Genomic DNA, 21,700 nt, shown 5'->3' with positions numbered 1-21,700 from the left:
TTTTTTGTTTGCTTTTACAGCTGAAATACACTGAAGACTTTGAAGAACAGAGAGGGAAAGGCAGCTTTCCTGCTATGATCACTCCAGCTTATCAAATTGCCAAGAGAGCAAATGAATTAGCCAGTGATGTAAGTGTCCAAAGCAGAGTCTCTTTTTGGAAAGAAAATTCATTAACAAAATTGTTTTCTTTTTAAGTATAAGGTTGAATTTTATGCACAAAGGGAAAATCTTTTTGTTTGTGAATAAACACTGTGGATATCTGTGGGCAAATTTCTCCCCTTTACTCAGCCTCCTGTTACGTGGTAGGTAGAAGGAAGACAATAAAGAGTCAGCTGAAGGTCTTTGATTTCATTCTGCCCAACCACATATCAACTAGAAGGGCTGAAGAGCAGTTCTAACTTACACAGTAGCTGCAATACTCCTTGGTGGCTTTACATCAGGGGAGGGCTGTGTTGGCTGGATTCTGCTTTGCCATGACTTACCGTGCTCCCAGTGACTCCTTGCAGCTCAATGTCTCTTGTGCACCATTTCAGGATGAGGCTTACGTGAGCCAAAGAAACAAGGTTCTTGAACACCAATTTTATATATTTGTATACACACAGATGCACATGTATGTGCATACGTTTGATATAAACAATTGCTTCCTATTCTACTAACTTTACTTTTTATTTTTTGTATGTGTGTGTTTGTTAAGCTCCTTGATGTACTGATCTTCATTGGCTTCCTTTTCCTTTCCAGAGCAAAACTACAACATCCCTCTAATCCTTAAAAAGCATTGTAAAAGGATATCAGTATTGCTTCAGAATGCACAATCAATTGTGTTTTGTCATTGGAGAGTGAAAGTAAAGCTCTATTTGTTGGATAAGATAATATATTGTGCTAACTCAGTGGAAGTGAATTTAAAACATTATTAAGAGTCATCAAGGAGAATCAGAAGAGATCTGTAGTTCTGAAGGCAAAAGCAACTTACTCTAAAACATTTAAATGCCTTTGTTTGCCTTTGATCTGTGAAAGACCCTTTGTTAGCAAAGAGAAATGTTGATTAAAGGGCAGCATCAGGTTAAAGGCATTATTTTTACTTTAGCAGTAGTGCAAATCTTGGTCCAAATTTGAAGGTTGATTGCCTGGAATTCCCTTGATCATTGGGAGATGGATCTTTCAGAAACATTCCACTTTATTAATGACATGCAGGTGACAATGTTGCAAATTAAGTAGGAAGAAGTGCTCTGTGATTACCATGAATTTGCATTACAATTAGTTATGTTTTTTGTTTTTTTTTTTAACTTGAACATCAGGGATTAGCCTCTGAGAAGCAGGGGGTATTGAATACACTGAACTCCTGGTATGGGTAAAAATGGCAAGTCCAACATTTATTGTGTGTGTTATTAAGTATACCACTATTGTTGTTATATCTTTAAGTGGCATATCTCACTTCTGAATATTGGTGACAATAGGAATTATCAACATGTGTGTGCCATTGTTTGTTTTTTATTATACAATATCTGTGGACTGGGTTAAAACTCATCCAGATGATTGTTTTCCATTTATTTATTTTTTTAAAAAATCCTTTTAGGTAAAGTATCATCAAATGTATGAAAAAGAAATCAAGGGAAAAGCCAGCCATACAGCTGAAGCAGATGTTACTTTTACAAGAGAAAATGTGGATCAATATGGCCAGGTATGCAGCATCCAAGAGATCACTGTCATTGCAGATCCTCATGTCGGGTCATTTGGGTTATGGGAGGATAAGTCCTACTGTGGCAAATCTTATCTGTGTACATGAATGCACTGGGCATTTCTATTACAGTATATTTATGTATCACACAAATGTGTTCATATGTGAAAAGTTTTCATTCTGTTGAAAATAAAAATGTAAATTCAGCTGGGAGAAAATGTGAAAGGGTCATGAAATGATAGAAAGTTAGTTAAAGTAGTAAAGGATATTTCTCCTGCCATTATTTTAAGAAATCGTAGAAGCTTTGCAGCTCTGAATATGTGCAAGTTTTCTTAGTTGTTGGCTCTTCTACAAAATTGGTATTGTAAGACTCACAAGTTGTAGTTCTATGTATATGGAACCAAATAGGCTTTATTTCTGTTTTAGTCTTCTTCTTAGTTTCATTTATTTTTAATTGTAATACAATTATTTTTGTGGTCTGCCAAATAGCATCTGAAGTTCTATTCTAATTAAGGTATGCCTCTTCCATGGAAATAGCAGAATTAAATGGAACTAAATACAGCTAAATGGGTTTTGAAAGGAACTGAATAATGTTTCTGTATAAAAGAAATTATATGGTTAGTTTAGTTTCTCTTCCTAACTCCTTATCAGACCTATATTCTTCGGAAGGAATAGGAAGTACATTGTTCTAAGACATTTGGGAATTTTTCATTGCTTCACTGCTTCTGCCCCACCTTACATCTTTGTGATGTGTGAAAAGCATTCCATCTTTCAACAATATGAATTTAGAAGGAAGTCTTCAATTAGTTTCTATCTTTTGAGTTCCTACAAGTTTTAGTAAGAATAAATAAAATGAGTTTGAAAAAGTGCTAATTGCATCTTCTAGGTTTGGAATGCTTCTATCATTTGAATTAATTTAAGTCTTTCCTTCTTTGAAAGTATCTTTGAAACTTCAGTCACAGTCTTCAAATTTAATTTGAGTTCTAATCTTAATAGGCTGGATTCTGATATTTTTATTCAAATAAAAGTGAGCCTCTGAAACTAATAGATTTCTCTGAATTAAGTATGACTTAACATGGGTAAAGTATCGGAGTTTTAACAGTCAAGATCATGAGGCTACATTATACATATTGCATGTGTGCAGATATGTGTGTACACATACATGCATCAGGCAATTTAAAGAATTTACTGCATGCTGTTTTAGTAATTTTTGAAAAACTAGTTAAAAGTTAAAATTAATTATTTGGAACTTTAAAATGATGTTTTGGAATATGAGTGATATTAGAAATAATATAAAATGTATTTGAGGAAGTTGCAAAAAAGAGAAAATGACAATTTAGTCTGAAGAATTCAGGCTCATGGATGTCATTTTAAAAGACTAACTCAGCTGATGAGTCAGAGATATATATATATTTTACTTTCTGTGCCTGTTTATAGAATAATTTGGATGCAGTATCTATGTTGTTCCCAGACTTAGATCTGACCTATCATATCCTGTGATATTGATGTTGCGCAGAATTGCTACAATGAATTGTTTTGCACTGAGAAGACACCAGAGAGATCCCCCAAATATTTATAATAATTTCTATCTATGGTATATTCTCCACGATACTCCTGACATGGCACAGATTTATTTATTTATTTATTTATTTCTGGCTTACATTGGCTCTTTGCCACAAAGAAAAACAAAATATCACAGAGAAGACACATGGCACTATACCTTACTTGTGTATATACTTATCACATTCTCCCCAGATCTAGAAAGCTTTGAGGTGGTCATTATGTAATACCATGCTAAGAAAGTTCCAGTATTTTGCCATATCAAAAGGCTTTTCAAATGGTAAAATTTATTTATAGTTTAAATAGAATAACCCAGTAACTTTTTTTTTTTTTAATCAAGCAAATTGAATTTTGTGAGTTTGTTCCCAAAGTAGTTTACCACTGTAATATCTAGGTATTTATGTTTCTAGAGAAGCATTATGTTTTGGTTAGTTGTGATGTGAGGAATGGCGATGGTGAGGTCAAGAGATTTCTATCAGGCTCCCACACTAAACTTGGAAAGTTCAAGATCTCCTGGCTGCTCAAACAGTTACGTATTTTCCCAGGTTTTTTTTTTCAGGCAAGTGTATATTAACAAAGACACGATAGGAGATATTACATCTCTAAGATTTAGGGTAGAATTAAAACGATGCATGTAATTATACACTTGAATGCTATGTTGACCACAGCTAATTGTTAACTACATTTCTCTTGCTGGCACAATTAATTTGGTGGATATTTCATTCTTAAAGTTGATAATCTTACTTTCTCTTTTGTTAAAAAAGTAATAATAACAAAGTAATGAACCTTACTGCTAGCAAGGACTATGGGGTTTTGTGAAATCATCTGTGACACCACCATACATATACGTGATGAATAAACTGATTTTTCCTCAGGATTATATGAATGAGTATGAAGAACGCAGAGGGAAAGGAAGCTTTCCAGCTATGATCACCCCAGCTTATCAAAATGCCAAGAAGGCAAATGAATTGGCAAGTGATGTAAGTATGAAACCCAGATCAATACCATTCATAAACAATTAAAAACATCAGTTTGTTAGAGCAGTGCTCTAGAAGGAAAATGCTAAAATTACACCTGAGAAGTAAACAAGGATGACATTTCACTGTGTTGCTGGGAACTGGATAGCTCAAGAGATTAATAATATCTATTAATAAAAGGGGATGCAGCTCCAGCTTGTGTGAGGGAGGAGGTGGAAGCAGTGACTAATGGGGATCCCTACTGTTAGGCTAACCCTCCTGGCAAATCTGCACCTGTATTATTAATGAAACCTTCAACTGCCTTAATCATGCTTTGGACTACAGTGGTATATTCCCAGTAGTGAATAAATAGAGGATGAATGAGCTGAACTGGTTTGATATTTTGATGTATCATGCCTCCAGCGCAAAGCCACTCATATGAAGTGTGACATTGTCACCACATAAGGCTTAGCTTGTTTCTAAGCTGTTGATTTTTAGTTTTGGGCGATAAGCTGAAGAATTGGCAAAAAAGATGGTGAAGTGTGATTCCTGCATGCAGCCCACTGATTAAAGAGCTTCAGTCCTGCTTGAGGAGACTGTTCCTAGCAGTGACAAAAATGAGGTTGCTACCCTGTGGCTGCTGTGAAGGGTTCCTTTGAGTGACAGACTCTGTTTGTGAGGACACCTGCCCCCCTCTGAGACTATCTGACCTGATGGGCTCAGTCTGTGTTTTGGGAAGTTAACAGGTGCTTGAGCTTGTACTAGCCTGGACCAGATGCTAGCAGTAAACAAGAGTGGAAGAATCGGTGACATTTAGTTGCTTGAGCTTACAGATAGAGACCAAATTAAAAACCTGAGACCTTCCATGACCAAATCCCATACGACAAACTCAAATATTTCATGTTTAAACAGGGGATCATTAACAACTCCAGCTAAAGATGGCAGTTCCATATTTTTTTCAAACTGTGAGTGGTCAGCAGTGTCCTTATTTATGTTGATGATCTTGAAGGTCTTCCAATTTACATGATTCTATGAGTCTAATTCTAATATCTGCAGTGAAGGGATGATTTATAACAGTACCTAGCTGGAGTACTCACCATGCAACTTTAATGTCTCTAAAGCCTGTGAAATGGTGAGCAGGCTTGGAAAATAAAAAGAAATAATAACTTTACACTTCAGCACATTTCAAGTAATTTGTTATTTTGTACATTATGAATCTGCTTTTAAAAGCATTGCTGTGAGATGAAGAACACAAGCATCTCCTTGTGTGCAAGAAAGACTGGAATATATTCACAGAATTACAGAATTGTAGGAGTTGGAGGGGACCTCCAGAGATCATCAAGTCCAACACCCCTTTCAAAGCAGGCTCAAGACAATTCCAAGCAGGGTTTTGCTGGGCAAAGTCTGGTAAAGGCCAACACAAATATTATGCATCATTACCCATCCTAGCTCAATTAAGTCCTCATCCAGATGCCTCAGTTAATATAAGACATACCTTATCTCAGTGATCTCAGTGTTGACTTGGTAGAGAAATATAATTGCTTTAAAAACTTTAAAAGTGGCAAAAAGATAAGGCTTTTTCATAATGCTGGTTTCTACAAAAGGAAAAAAAATCACAGAAAGCTTGATAACTATCTGTATGTAATTCTTAGAGCAGAATTCTAAAATTAAAGAACTGACAATTAACTTCACTAATAGAAAAGCACACAAGCTCCAAGCAGTTTCTTGTCATGAGTCTGCTAGTTATCTGTTTCAGCTATGAACAACAACCAGTACTGTTGGATCTATGTAAAGAAATAGGTTAAAAACTGCTTTGTACTGTAATGGCTTTGCAGGAATTGTTTTGGCTGATTTTATGCCTGGTTTATTTCGGGAAATAAGAATTTGCAATCTTTCAACTTTCTAAATTCTATTTTCTTATGAAAGCAAGAATGGGAAAAGCTGTATTGCAACTTTTATAACCAGTCCAAAAAGCAGCACTGAAAAGGTAGACACTGTTTTATAATTTTTCTTACTTTTCAGATAAAATACAAGAAAGATCTTTCCAAGATGAAAGGTGCAGCTCACTTTCACTCTCTAACAGCTGATGACAACCTGGTCCTTAAACAAGCCCAAAGTGCTAACAAGCTTGTTAGTGAGGTAAGTGATCTGAAAAATGGTGTAAGAGCAGCTCACACAAACTTTTGCATCTGATGGGTAAGGACTATAGATTTTAAAATCTTTTGTTTTTATTGTTCCTTGTGTAGCAGAAATTCTTTGTGTAGCGCAGTAACTGGAAAGGAAGGTGCAAGAACAGATCTTTAAGTACTGTTATCTGGCCCTTCCAGTGATAGGTATGGGAGCATGGAGTGTTATACCAGGAGAGCGCTTCTAATTCTGGTTATGTGGAGAAGAGAAATCTAAGAAAACTCTGTACTGTGCTCTTAATGTGCTCTGAGGTTATAAGCATAAATGGTTGTGGATTATTTGGGAGTATATATTACAGTGTTTCAAAGAATGTTCTGGTTGAAAGTGAGAAATAACACCAGCAGAATCAAAACTGTGTGCTATATTGTCAGCGCAGGTTTCTGTTTTCTTCCGTGATGTAAGAGACTGACTTGCTCATAATGCATTCTTCTGCTAAGCAAAGGGAGATTGCTAGGGAATCCTCACTAGATTATGAATTGTTAATTTATTTATATTGTCATACAAGCTATAAAGCTATTAATAATTGTGAGTTCCTAGAGGTTTCCCATGGCACTTTAAAAACTTATGCTCTTGAGGTGTCAAAGAATAAAACCTTCAATAATGAAAACCCCCTGGAAGTAGGACTGGAAGGGGCCAATGATTTCTGGCTTCTCCTGTTTTGGCATAGCACTGTATAATCCTCTTCTTCTAATTTCCAGCCTGTATTTATTCCTGTCCATTTTATTACTAGTGTGTTTTGTGCCAACATTGCCCTTTGGTTTATAAAGTTCTTTTCCCTGCATGATTATGTTTCTGAGATGCTTGCACACGTATCATTTTCTCTCAGCCTTTGTTTTCCCTGACTAAGCAAGCGAACTTCTCCTTCTCTCTTGGTCTTTCACTGCAGCTGTTACAGGCTGAGTGCATATTCCTTGAACAGGAATGACTGTCAGAATGCATGAGTTCCTGATGAGATCTTGCTGGATCCTGGTACATAGCATGCACGCTACCCAGTGCCTGCTGAAAAAAACTCTTTTTCTTCCTGCTTTGGACTTCACTTACCTTCTTTATGGCTGAATTATTTTGGCATCTTGCCGTCCTTGTCTGATCAGCCTATATATGAACCGTTTCCTCTTTCTTGGGCCTTCCAGGCAATGAATCCTTAAAGCTCAGGTTTTTGTGGCTAGTTTCTACATGTATTAACCTCCACGTTGCTGAATTTAGTCCCAGTCCCTCTGAATATCCCTGCTTCAAAGCAAAAGAACTTAATAAAAATATTAAACCAATTACTCTGAAAAATTATGCTAGTAAGCCTTTTCCTGTTCAATCCTGAGGTCTGTGTGGATTAAATTGGTAATATTTTTTCTTTTGTCTATAAAATGAGAAGTGAAGATAAGAAATTCATCCTCATAGTAATTTTCACAATATGTTTTCTGATAAGAGAGATGCATCAAAATGTTTGAACAGTAGTCCTGACTAATCAGCAGTGTGCAAGGCAACTCAATAGAGCAATTTAACATTTTATCATAACTTTTTTCCTTTTGTATTCTAAGGTGGAATATAAGAAGGATCTTGGAAACAACAGAGGGTACAGCATTAACTACTGTGATACTCCACAATTCAAGAATGTGAGCAAGATCTCAAAATACACCAGTGATGTAAGTTTTCAATGCCTTGCGTGGTTTGTTGAAAGCTTACCCTGGTAGCAGCTGATGGTAGGGTAGATCATTTATCTTGTTATTGTTCCCTGGTTGGTGAGAACACTGGGTGTACACTGGGCTTGGTGAAAGCTGCACCAAAGCAATCTACTTTTGGTAGATGATTCATTTGTACAAATATTGTAGAAATAATGCTCATTTGCATTATTTATTCTAGTATTTACTTCTGGTGAAATAACTCACAGCAGTAGAATGTGGAGGTACTTTCTGAATGTGGCATCCAGGTGGTCTGAAGAATGTACAAAGAACATCTTTTACCATAGGAAATTCACTGAGTATTCTAGGCTTTGTTTTTAGAAGTGCTGAGGTTGTTTGTGAGCTTGTGAGTTTCTGTAGTGGCGCAACATTGACACACCACAGCTGTAGCCATTTTTTTCACTGCTGTAACTCATAGAAACACATGGAAAAAACTAAACAAGTTTTACAAACGTTTTTTTTGTTTGTTTGTTTTTAAATACAGATTAAATACAAAGAAACATACCAGAACCAAATGAAAGGTCATTACATGGGTATTGGCATGGACAAGCGAATGTTACATGCCATGAAGGTGGGCAGCTTGGCAAGCAATGTAAGTCTTTTTAAATCATACTTCTGTAGTCATGGCTTTCTTTATTTTATTTTTCCAGAATTAAACTGATGGTAGAACTTAGGTTATATTGTAGTGAAGATTTGAAGGATAGATATGTTGAGAAGAGATTATGGAAACCCTTTTGTACTGCACAGTGTGGGAGAGACTGAAATAAGCAAATTCAGTGATCTGGCAACATACTGAGCTCCTTCAGTTTTCTTTGACATCAGTAGGATGCTGAAGGTTGCTTGCTTCCCTCCTCCAGGGTCGGACCTTTGGTGAAAAAAACAGCCTTTAATAAAGATTTCTGGATTCCAATTTAATTTACTGGGTTAGTCAAGAAGCTATTTCGTTACATACCATTCCTTCAAGTACATTATTTACAAATCTGTAAGAAGCTTGAGAACTAAGCAGAAAGATAAAAGAGATGTGTCATAGGTGGAAGTTAAGTTAATGCTCCCACTGTTGGCATTGGATTAATTGAGGAGCTGAAAAAGAATCAATTAGTGGCTAAACTATGCAAATAATTTCATTTTCTTTGTCACTCACGACACTGAAATTACTTTGTTTCCTGCATTTAATATTAATATTATTGTTTCTCCTTTCCTCTTGACTGATAATTATTCAAACAAATGACAGCCTAAAAAAAAAGATGATTTTTTTTTGTGTTCTCTCTGTGTTTCAGATAGCCTATAAATCTGATTACAAACATGACGGTGTTGACTACAATTACCCAGCTACTCTCACTCCTTCATATCAGACAACAAGGAAGTTGGTCCCTTTGAAAGATGTAAATAATTTTATGGCTTTTTTTACATGGCTTGCATGGCTCATCATCTCTCTGTAGGAGAGGTAGTGATAGATTGTGTATGTCAAATGATGATTTAACCATGGGAGAAGACAGCTGGTGATTAAAAAAAAAAAAGGTGAAAGCAAAAATGCAAGGAGTTGAGAGGCTGAGAGGAATAGTGGTGCCACCTCCTGTCATTCGCTTCAGTTGAACACAGTGGGACAAAATTAGTGCTGCCCCACACTTACGTTCTTCCTGGAATCATAGAATGGCTTGGGTTTGAAGGGACCCTAAAGATCTGCTTCTAACTCTCCTGCTGTGGGTATGGTGGCCACCCTCTAGATCAGAGCTTAGGACTCTGTCCAACCTGGCCTTGAACACCCCCAGGGATGGGGCAGCCACATCTTCTCTGGACGACCTGGGGTATTTTTGAGGAATTATTTGATAAGCTTCAATTATAAGATGAGTTGTTGCCTCTTGAGCAATAATTTCAGTTTTTTCTTTGAAAAGACTTTAAAAAGGTTTGATTTCCTACTGTGTAAGAGCTGTATCCTCAAAGACTTCAAAGTAAGCATATTAGCTATCAATAAGCAGATAAATCCTGGGACTATTTTAAAGTAATAGGTGATGATTGTGACTAGTACAACAGGCTCTGTGGCCAACTGGTTTTTGGGTTCCAAAAGCAGCTTCTGACTAAATTGTACAAGAACAGGAAGTGCTGAAATGTTTAGAGCAAGTAGAACTAATTTCTGTAAGTTCAGGTTTGGTGGACAGTCATCTTTCTCCTTAAAAAATCATAAGCAGGAGTATACATTTTCAGTAAAAAAGAAATGATCTCTTTCTATGGAAGTAAAATTCTTCTTGTCTGCAAGGGAAGCAAATCAAATGTTTGATTTTGTTGTACTTTGATCAATTTTGAAGTTCTTTCCTAAATGTTATCATTGTGTCAGAAAGAAGAAAGTTTGTGTAAGGATACCTGAAACAGAAAGGAATCACAGCCCACTTAACTGGAAACAAGTGTTCTATGAAACTAGGTTTATGTGATTTGCAATGTTTGCAAAGTGGCGATTAAGTACAGTGAATATTGACCTTGGCCAACAGTGAATGATAATTGTGTTCTGCAGTGTAAAACCTTTGGCAACAACTGGTTTAAAAGAAAGCTTCTTCGTGATTTGTAATCTTGTATAATTTTGGGTTTAAATATGTTTTTTTTGGTTTTTTTTGTGGTTTTTTTTGTTTTGTTTGTTTTTTGTTTTTGTTTTTAGTAGTTTAGCGTTGCTATCACCGTGTTAATTTATTAGGAATTTTGTGGACTTCAATACCATGATTGTTATTAATTTTTTGTTTTCTTTTGTAAATATATGGTTTTCTTCTCTCATCTTGCACACAAAACTTACTACATAGGGAACTTTTGTGATTACTGAGTTTTAATCTAATAATTAAAGATAATGCATGAGAGTTCATTTGCTTTGTACAGCATTACATTGGACAGACCTATTAATAAAAAGGAACATTATAACTGTCTTTTAAGATAATCTGATCTGAGTGATGGTAAGAAATAACGGTTTTATATGAACGCTTTAGGGGACTAATTGTGTTTATGAATTTGTTGTTTTGAGGGAAAGGGATTATAAATGAAGCTCATTTTCAAAGTGAAATAAAAACTGTGACCTCAAACTAGGAAGTCTTCAGAGCGTTAACTGCAGATCTCATCCAAGAGATCCTGGTATTTTTCTCCATCTCAGCTTACTATGATTTACGTTATGATTTTGCTGGGAAAATAGCTAACAAAACTTTGTCTACTCAATTGCTCATTTTCCAGTCTGAACATTACCTCCCTTACTAAATATTCTCTTTTCCATTTATTTAATTTTAAATTAGGTAAACTACAGGCAAAGCATAGACAAGATGAAGTATAGCTCTGTTGCCAGCACTCCACAAATTGCTCAAGCCAAAATAAATGCTCAGCAGCTCAGTGATGTAAGTTCTGTCAACACTGGCCGTCTTTGTTTATTAGAATTATCTCATAATTTTATTTCATAGCATTTGAAGCGCTTTAATGTTTTTATTGTTGTTGGATATTTGGCAGATTTACAACCAAAAGAATACAAGTTGAATGAAACTACTTACAGAAACGTAGCAGTCACAGCAGTCAGTAGATACAATATTTTCTTCCACTTTTAACAGTTTTATTAGTGTACTTTGTTAGGAATTTATCTTCTGTATATTTATTAATGCATGATTTGTAAAAAATCAGATATTTTTTACTTACAGATAATCAATAGTTACTCTATTTATGGAATAGTTATTCCAATTCCTAGTACCTATGAAAAAGTTAAGATTACTGTAACACCTATGATGTTCTTACATCAAACATAACACATGACACCAGTAGGCTGAGATTCAGCAGTAGTCAATCAATGCCATCGGTCTATTCTTTAACGAATAAAAAATAACTGAGTTTGATTTTGATTTTTTTTCAATTTATGGCAGTTGAACTACCGAGCTCAGTATGAGAAGACAAAAACAAATTACACTCTACCTCAGGACATACCTCAGTTGGTCAAGGCCAAAGCCAATGCAGAATTATATAGTGAGGTAAGTCAAGTTACGTGGAAATATTTGTACACCATACTTAAGTATGGTGATGCTGCTAAACATTTTTTTCCCCAATATCTTTTCAAATGCCTTGAATTTGTTTAATAAGTCAATGTTCACTTCACAAATTAGCTACTTCTGTACTGGTGTTTGTAGGAAGAACCGACATTTATGCAGTTCTAATAATTGAAAGGCTACTTAAGTCTGTGCAATGAGTCATAGCGAATTTGTTGAACTTTAGTCAAACCCACTTTGCTGCCATTCCTCGTTCTTCACAGTATGTAGTGACTTTCTTAGAGACTTGTGTGTTAAAATCAAACACTTACAGGAGAGCCTTAGTTTAAGGAGTTAAACTAAAGAATTACCAGGCCTCAGACCACATGAGTGCCAACTTTTGAAAGATCTCAAACTAAGAATGCCCTCTAGCAGCTCACTTAAAGACCTGTGGCTACAGTTAGGCATTCTATGCAGGAAACATTGCTACATCTAGGTTAGGAGGTATGGTGGAGGAAGAAAAATCCTGAAACATGCAGTGTGATGTCTGATTCTAAACACTTCCTCCCTAGAGATCAGCTCCTACTAATCCACAATATTTGCATATTTAAAAAAAAAACAACGCAGATGCTTTTGGAAACCTTTCCTTCCTCCATGACACTTTAAAGCCTAGAGCTATTGGAGCATCTTTGAGAATTTGAGGTGACTTTAAACTCCAAGCATAAAGCTATTGACTCAATCCTAGCCAATTAATTAATTCAAATTATAATGAACTGTGAGTTAAGTGGGTTCTAATTTGTGGGCAGAGAAGATTTATTGTTCTGTTTTGCTCTTAGTAATTCTCATGTTCAGTTAAGATACTGTGTGTTGTATAGTGACGTGTTTCTGTCTTTCCTTTGTCAGGTTAAGTACAAAGAAGGCTGGGAGAAGAGCAAGGGCCAGGGATTTGAAATGAAGCTTGATTCCCTGCCTTTACTTGCTGCCAAAGCTTCAAGGGATCTTGCAAGTGATGTAGGTTACATTTAATTACCTAGGAATTATTCTTTACATAAGTTGCTGTAGCACAGGGAAATAAAACTTATCTCTCTTCATCTGGGTTTTTAAGCCCTGAATTTTACTGTCATACATTCATCTTTCTCAAAGGCAGATGAACAGCTGGAAACTTCCTTAGACTGTTCTGTGAAATTTCACTCTCTGGAATTTTTTTTTTAATATAATGTACAGAAGGAAGCAAAGTTTGCACAAGGTCAGTGGGCTCAATCCTCCTATAGTAAAACTTAGTGTTTTGAATCATTTATATTTTCAAAAATGCTATCATCATGCACTGCATATTTCTTTAGTCTGCTTCTTTAACATTAAATAAAAAAAAAATCCAAACTAGCTATTTTTAAATGACTTCTTCCACAGTTCTTCACCTGTGGAAAGGAAAAGGAAGAAATTTTGCCTGCAGCTAGAAAGCGCTCAGTACTGAAGATGATTCAAAAATCTATTGAGAAAAGAAGAGTTTTATGCTCATTCAGCTGTCTTCCCACCTCATTAAGAAAATCAAGTCTTGCTTGGTTTTTCCATGATTGATTTCTTATCTGGTTCTTAAACCAAAACATAATTTAGCTATTCAGAAGACAAAGTCTGTAAGAAAATGCATCTCAGAGGACTGAGCTTTGAAGAACGAGGTTAAACGTAATATAGATGAGATTTGTCCTTCACATTTGGGAATTTCTGAGAACGTCTGAGATATGCAAAGTGACAAAGTGCAAATTGGAATAAGCCTCTGAATTTTGACCACCCAAACAGACATTGAAAAACATATTGCTTATCTCTGATGCAAATGAAAAAATGTGCTTTGACTTAAACTATTTTATTTTATTTTATTTTTTACAGATTAAGTATAAAGAAGAGTATGAAAAAACAAAAGGAAAAGCAACTGAAACAAAAGATTCAAGACTTTTGCACTCTCTGCAGGTGGCCAAGATGAGTAGCGAGGTAAATTATTTATTTCTCTTACTCAGAAGATGTTATCCATAATTATGAGTCTTTCAGCAATGGTACGTGACTTGTTTCTTGCCTCAGACTGTTAATATACAAAGATTACACAGTACATTTGTTCTTGTAGGTGATTTTGGGTTGGTGTCCTATTAAAACCTCAACGCTTCAACAGAGAACTTTCGTGCAGATAGAAGTATATTGTAAACTAAGATGTATTATAATAATCTGCAATATTAATTCTGCTGTGTCATGGATCTCACATGGGACTTGGTTTTAATATTTATTTATTTATTTTAACTAATCTTCATAAAGAAACAAACAAAACTAGAGATTTAAGATAGGTTTGTATTTGCAGTGCAGTGGTACAAACAAGTTATTTTTGTTCCTACTTTTTCTAGATTGCCTACAAAAAAGATTTTGAGGAGAGTAAGACCCATTTCCATCTCCCTATGGATATGGTAAACCTGAGGCATGCTAAGAAGGCCCAAGCACTTGCTAGTGACCTGGATTATAGAAAGAGACTCCATGAATACACAGTGGTTCCAGAAGATATGAAGACAAAATGGGCCAAGAAGGCCTACGGGCTCCAAAGTGATGTAAGATGGTATAAGCTCAGCTTAATTTTTAATGCAGTATGGATGTGTGTAAACTTCTTCAGAATTTGATGCTATTTTTTATTTCATGTGGACACAATCAGTAGCACTTCTTAAATGGCTTTGACATGTCTTTGAAACTGGGAGGTGTGCTCATGTTCACACCCAAGCATTGTACTTCTGTCCCTCATGTCAGTAACTGTTATTTTTCTTCAATAGCTTCAATATAGGGCAGACCTGATGTGGATGAAAGGAGTTGGATGTATTACAGAAGGAAGTCTTAATATACAGCAAGCCAAAAAGGCAGGAGATTTGGTCAGTGAGGTAAGCAAAGTGCTCAGCTTTCTGTCTGTTGTTTATTCAAAGGCTTATACATGCTTATTATGCTATATCATGTGGAATGAGGTGAGGAATTCTATACTGAAAGATGACAGTTTAGACACCTACAGTGTAGGTGATCCTGGATTCAGTGTTAAAAATGTTTTCTGATGATGCAATTACTGATTTCCCTCAAGACTGTGAGCAAAAGGCCCAGTAATTGTACTTTCATCTCTGCACAATAGGAATGTGAATTAAAAGAGCAACACGGAAAGGAATCAGAATTTCCTATGGGATCTGCTACATGTAGTGTGTAGACTTTTTAAGGAATACTGCTGAAAAATTAGATACTTGACAGTCATGCTTGGCAATTTCCTTGTTCTTAACAAACAAGGACTGTAAGTTTCCTGGCAATTTCAGCAGTGCTACGTTTCATTCCTTTCCCTGGTTAATTCACACACTGTTGTTACCCTTATGGAAGTACATCTCTGCAGCTTCTTAGCTATGGTTGAGTTGTTTCACTAGTGCTAGGAAAACTAGAGGATAGAAGGGTGAATAAATTAAGGGAAGTTTCACAAGAAGGATAAAACCCCTCTTAGTTTTGGAGGAAGGACAAGAAGCCAGTGAGTTACTGGAGATCATACTCTGATACTTTGAGTCTTTGACAGCCTCTCACTGCTACTGCAAGGGGAAAAAAAGTACATCTTAGAAGCAAAAGGAGAGCAGCAACTCTCAGATCCAGTGTCTTGCTAGAGATAGACTTACATCTGCTACTGTGATGTGCTGTATTAGTAATCACTTCCACAATTACTTAATCCATAGTGGTCTGCCTTTTGGCCTGATAGAGCCCTGAAAAGAAGAGATGGCTGACACTCACTTAAACTGGTTATAGTGGTGGATATTATTTTAGAGATCTCTGTTGCCCTATGGTGACTGGCATTTTGTCTTTGCAAAATGTCACTATGTTGTGCTCCATGATATGTGACAAAACACGCTGGTTTTAATCTGCCTCCCTCCCTTCCAGGTTCCTAAAACAAAGCGATGAGCACCTCTTTGAAGTGCTGCATGCTTTTTTAACTTTTGTTTTGTGTTTCTCTAGAGGAGTCACAGCATAAACTGATCTGTTCATCCATCAGTTCAAACGGAATGATTTCTCTCCTGAAATGCCATATCATGAAAAAATGCATTTAAAGCTCTCCTAGGTGGAATGCCCCACCTTATTGTGGAACTATTAGGATAAGAATTTGACTAAAGTATGCAAGAAGTGTTTGCCTGTCATTCTGTTGCCTTGAAATGGTGTTCTGAAATTCCTTTTACTGTCTCAGATAGAGGTGCTTAACTTGCTCTGAAGTGAGCAATGCATAAGGCTTGGGCAGAGACATAGATACAAAACAGACCTCATCCAAAGGCTGCTGATGTCAATGGAAGTTTTCCAATCACTTTAGTGTGTTCCAGATGTAAAGTAAAGCAAAATGGAATAAAAGTAGTGCAAGTCTTATTTATCAAACTAGAAATAGTATTCGGTATGAAAATTTGTTCTTGTGAGTAGATTTTAAGTACTCTATCAGTCATGTGCTTGTGGGAAGGTAAATATTGCAGCAGCTTTTGTATAACTTGCTTTAATTTGATCCAGAAAAAATACCGACAGAAGGCTGATGCTCTGAAATTCACCAGTGTGGCTGACAGTTCTCACATCAAACATGCCAAGAAAAGCCAGGAATTGCAAAGTGATGTGAGTCCTTCTCTTTACAAATGTTTTTCTCTTAATGGTAATTCCTGAGATATATGTATACTGAGGGTTGAGAAAGGGGAGGCAGAACACATCGTTGTGAAACTTTACAATATATGAAAGTTTAAGTTCTTGAGTTTTATTTCTAAGGAATTTTGTTTGTTGATTTCACGAGTTCTCCCACTGAATTCTCTAAACTAGAACAACAGCAAATCAATGGGAATGGAGATATGCAAGCCAGGCTTTCCACAAATGGTGTCAATAGCCAGAGAAAGAAAGGGAAATCCTCTTTCAGAAAGCCTCTGCAACAACCTTGTGGGTGATGCAAGTGAGATTCACGGATGAATGAAAAGCTTTCATAAGAGGTTTTCTAAATTTTCCTGTGACATTAATGTACTCTGCACAAAAGTGGGTTATCTGTGAGAAAGTAAAAGGAAGCAAGCAGGGGGAAACAGTATTGTCAGTATTCAATCTGAGTTTTGAAACCTTGGAGTTTCAAAGCAAAGCAGATGTCAGCACAAGGACTAAGATACGCTCACACCAGGTTCTGTATTTCTCTCCACTGATGGCCCTGTCAGACTGTGTAATACTATATTAGTGTCTGTGTTTGGTGCCACATTCTTTAGCTGTTCCTGCTAAGGAATTTTTAGTAAAAGAATTAAGTGAGTACATTTTCCCAAAACTGATACTTTCAGGATGCTCTCTATCCTTCCCTGGGCCCTTGTGACTCTGGCAGATGGTATTTCAGAACTCCTGGCAGCACTTGGCTGAATGCAACTTACTTTTGTAATTCCAGAAGAAAAGGAGCCTGTTGTTAAAAATCACTGACCAAATGATTTTGTAATAGAAGTAACCTGTTAACCTTTTTTTTTTTCTTTCTTTTAATATGCCATGCCTTGAACTGAAGATGCTGTCAGCACCTCAAATTGCTACATGAATGAAGTGTTATTGCTTCATGATTGTCATGGCTTTTTTTTGTTTGTCTTCTTCAAGCAACTACCTTGTTTCCTTTTTTTTTTTATTCCTCATATCAGTGAAAAACAGGCACTTATTTGGATGAGTGTTATCTCAGAGATAACACTAATATGAATAGGATGAGAATGTTGGTCTCCTGATTCCCATTACTTATCTTCTATTTACTCTATAATGCTACCTTCTTGTATGAGTGTTGAAGACGGAATAGTAATGCTGGATTTAGAGCTCTATAGTAGGGATATATATATTTTTTCACTCTGAGATTTAAGAAATTTAACACTTCGTGAAATGGGACATTTTTTCATAGCTTTTCAGTAGCTCTCCCAACGGCTTCATGGGGTTCTGAAACAGGGCAACAAATTTCTCAGCTGAAGTTGCCCTGAGATGTAAAATGGAAATGTTTGCTGCTTGGATCATAAAAGGTCCTTGATATTTTCATTTAAAGTTGGAATGGTAGTCCTTGCTGGAATATTATGTCTGCAACTGTATTTTGGTCACATGTTTTCTCTGCAGATAGAATTGCTTAGTGCCATTTCGTGCCTAAAATTCACTATTTTTATTAAGCTACTGTTGTTTATTAAGCTACTACTAAGTAGTAGCTGCCATTAAATATTGGAGAAAATATATTCTTGCAGATGTTTAATACAGATTACAAATTATCATCAGATTTATGATCAGTTAAATAACTAACTTTTGGAACGAGAACTGAAGTATCCTGATATGCATGCTATTTCTCCATTTCCTTGAATTTTAACCAGGAGTAATTTGTTTATCTTGGCTCTATGGGTTAGCTTTTAAATTGAGACTCGGGGAAAAAAAGTAATGATGCTAAAGACTAACTCACCAAATAAATTGAGTGAAACAAATCCTTGAATATTTAGGGTGTTTTGACCATTGTTTCTTCAAAATTAAGCATGGACTATCGTTGTTGACCACACTTTACTTTCCGAGACAGGTTGCCTACAGGTCAGGAAAAGAGCAGTTTCTTCATCAGTACACCATCACCAAAGATGACCCTGTCTTCTTATTGGCCAAAGCAAATGCTGCCAATATCAGTGAGGTACTGTGTGAGACCGTGGATTGTATTCTCTAAGCCCTGTGAATAACTGCTGTTGAAATGGTGTTTGTGTGGGTGGAAGTCAGACTCTTTCTATGAGAAGGTCCAACTGTTTTAAATGTGAAAACTTTATGGTCAATTTGTTTTTGATTAAATACTTATCACATCCCCTGCTCTGAAGACTTGTCACTTTTAGAGTTTGAAGCTGTGTATTTTCCATGTGCTTACCTTCACTCAGATGAAGGCATACTGAGAGTTTCACTGGAGCCAGCAAGACAGTGGGGTTACAATTTGCACAGTGTGTAAGGGAAGATAGCAAGTGATGAGAGTAAGATCTGATTCTTAAATGTATGGTCATGAGTGTATGGTGGTTTGATATTACTTCAGAGATTTCACAAATAGAAAATATTGGCAGTAGTAAGGACACTGTGTTCTTTTCTCTTTAGAAACTGTACAGAAGTAGCTGGGAGAAGCAGAAGGAAAAAGGATTTGTTCTTCGTCTGGATGCTTTGTCATTCTTGACAGCTAAGGCAAAGAGGGATCTGGCAAGTGATGTGAGTATGGATTCCATCAAAGTTCTTTAGTCTTAAGACAATTGACAGTCCAGGTTGCTATCAGAGTTATGAGGATGTGTCACATTTCTTCCTGTACCTGAGCCACGCTCACTTGATTCACCCTAAGGAGCAATGGAGGAGTTCTCTGGTTGACTGTTACTGTGTAATTATTCAGAAGGTTTGCTCTGAGCAATTCTGAGTTATTTCTCACATGCTAACTATCTTTTACTATTCTTATTTGACAAAAGGTTGAATTTTAGTACTTGAAGTGGAATTCTGCTATGAAACAAAGTGACAGTACATTTCTGCCTGACCAGAAAATGTCTGAAAGAATCTTCTGACCTCAGAATGCTCATTTTCCTTAGGATAACCAACAGTAAAAGATTTCTTAGAGATTTTTGAGAATGAATAATTAATGAGAAAGCTTTTATTCTTGGTAGACACTTGCTAATTTCTAAGGCATTCCAGTTCTTTCTTGCAAATGGACTTCTTAGGTCCTTGCATTGAAGATCCAGTATGTCACAATGCTGATAGAGAGTTGCATTGCTACAAGTAGAGCTGTCAGTTTGGTAACTTAGATGATTTGAATCATGGTGTATGTTTTTCTTCACAGATTAAATATAAGGAAGGTTATGAGAAGATGAAGGGTAAGCTGATTGGAGTAAAAACTGTGGAGGAAGATTCAAAGATGGCTCATTCCCTTCAAATGTCAAAACTGCAGAGTGATCTGGAGTACAAGAAGGCATTTGAGGACACAAAGAATCAGTTCCAGGTCTCCCTGGATATGGCTAACCTTGTCCATGCCAAAAAGGCTCAGAATTTGGCTTCAGATAAAGGATACAGAACAGCCCTCCATCATTACACTGTTTTGCCTACTGACAGGAAAGTGGCATGGGCCAAATGGGCGTACGGATTGCAGAGTGATGTAAGTGCAGAGCTTACTGCGTTTCAGTGCCTTTATTCAACTCCTTCAGATACTTAGTGCTGAATTTCTTTATGTGTTGATGCTTTCTGATGCCATGACGTGTACTTAATTTTTCAAAACTTAAATAGTTAATACGAAAGCAGTAATAATTAACCACCTATTTAACCACATTATGATTCACTTAATATATACATCAATTAGTATGTCTTACCTAATGCACAGGGAGGTTAGGTAACATAAGTAAAATGGTGATAAGATTCCATATGGAGACCATGTACTCACCTGAAGTGATCAGATGCACTGTCTGACACTGTATGTGGTTACTATATGGCAATCTGCCATTCTGAGGTCTTAAGTTAGAACTTTTAAAGGAAACTAAGATAGATATATTTTCAGGTTTTGTTAAGGTGCTGGTGCTGAAATGCTTCCAACTTCTTTGAGAAAACTGCCTCTAGAGCTTTATAAGCTTTTGAAATTTAGTAGGCTGTTGGTAGGAGGCATTTTGTGAGGGACTACATCTGTACACTTGCTCCTTAACATCACATGGAGGAAGAAAAAAAGGCAACAAAATGCTTTCCCTCCAGAATAGAAAAAGAATAGTGGTTAGGAAATGTTAATTGTCAATTCATATCATTGCAAATCATTAGTAACCTTCTAAACAGCACACACCAGATGCTATGCACAGCAGAATCAAAGTTTTTTGCTAAGTTAGAGCAAAGACTACAAATAACAGTAAGGTATAGACTACTTTTACTATTTGCCTTGTAAAACATGTGCACTAGTGTTAGTCTTAATACTGCTATCTCGTTTTGTAATTTATTTTGCTTTCCTTGCAACTATGCAATAGTGAATAGAACACAAGCAGGAACTAATTTGACTTGGCTGTAGTTCCTGAGATGGCTGAATATTTAAGTGGTATTTTAAGTGTATGAACACCAACAATAGGATGATTTTTTTTTTTTTCTTTGTCAGAACCGATATAGAGCAGATTTGAACTGGATGAAAGGAGCTGGATGGATAGCCACTGGGTCATTAAATGTGGAGCAGGCTAAGAAGGCAGGAGAACTCATTAGTGAGGTGAGATTTCATGACAGCATGCAACAGAATTTGCTGCATAATGTCTGCAAAATGTCTGTATAAAATTAAAATAATTTCCACTCAAAGGGAAAAGAAAAAGGCATACCACATGAAAGCCCTCAAAACCAGGGATAGAACTAGTAATTAGAGGGAAACCAGATACCAAACACACACCAGTAGGAGTCCATATAGCCTTTGCAAAAACAAAGTAGGTGACAAATGATATTATGAATAATAATGGCAATCAAACAGTGCTCAATTGCTACCCACTAGCCTACCTTTTTAATGAAGCAAAACAGGAGAGATGATGAAAAGATGTAGTCATTGGACTGAGAACCTTCTTTTGTAACAGATACGTGTTCCTTCTTGCTCCTTTTTGAGATATATTCACGTTAGCTATTGAAATTCATATCTCTGGTATCTCTGTATGTAGCTATATATATATATATATATATACTACT

At 36.2% G+C, this 21,700-nt stretch overlaps 1 protein-coding gene across 1 annotated transcript in view; it reads left to right on the top strand.

Moving 5' to 3' along the window:
• NRAP (nebulin related anchoring protein) overlaps positions 1 to 21,317 on the top strand; it is a 49,592-nt gene extending 28,275 nt beyond the window's left edge. The window contains exons 19-36 of the mRNA XM_031554591.1: positions 21 to 128; positions 1,574 to 1,678; positions 4,111 to 4,215; positions 6,214 to 6,330; positions 7,911 to 8,015; positions 8,536 to 8,643; positions 9,329 to 9,433; positions 11,315 to 11,413; positions 11,927 to 12,031; positions 12,929 to 13,036; positions 13,907 to 14,008; positions 14,410 to 14,607; positions 14,824 to 14,928; positions 16,556 to 16,654; positions 18,582 to 18,686; positions 19,130 to 19,237; positions 19,851 to 20,162; positions 21,135 to 21,317. Coding sequence (XP_031410451.1) covers positions 21 to 128; positions 1,574 to 1,678; positions 4,111 to 4,215; positions 6,214 to 6,330; positions 7,911 to 8,015; positions 8,536 to 8,643; positions 9,329 to 9,433; positions 11,315 to 11,413; positions 11,927 to 12,031; positions 12,929 to 13,036; positions 13,907 to 14,008; positions 14,410 to 14,607; positions 14,824 to 14,928; positions 16,556 to 16,654; positions 18,582 to 18,686; positions 19,130 to 19,237; positions 19,851 to 20,162; positions 21,135 to 21,302 — 2,262 coding nt within the window. The 3' untranslated portion in view covers positions 21,303 to 21,317. The remainder of the gene's footprint in view (positions 1 to 20; positions 129 to 1,573; positions 1,679 to 4,110; positions 4,216 to 6,213; positions 6,331 to 7,910; positions 8,016 to 8,535; positions 8,644 to 9,328; positions 9,434 to 11,314; positions 11,414 to 11,926; positions 12,032 to 12,928; positions 13,037 to 13,906; positions 14,009 to 14,409; positions 14,608 to 14,823; positions 14,929 to 16,555; positions 16,655 to 18,581; positions 18,687 to 19,129; positions 19,238 to 19,850; positions 20,163 to 21,134) is intronic.
• Positions 21,318 to 21,700: the final 383 nt, after the last annotated feature.

This window comes from Meleagris gallopavo, chromosome 8 (assembly GCF_000146605.3).
Source record: "Meleagris gallopavo isolate NT-WF06-2002-E0010 breed Aviagen turkey brand Nicholas breeding stock chromosome 8, Turkey_5.1, whole genome shotgun sequence".
NCBI lineage: Eukaryota > Metazoa > Chordata > Aves > Galliformes > Phasianidae > Meleagris > Meleagris gallopavo.
The sequence above is the reverse complement of the archived record's forward strand: the minus strand, read 5'-3'. Positions and strand labels throughout refer to the sequence as shown.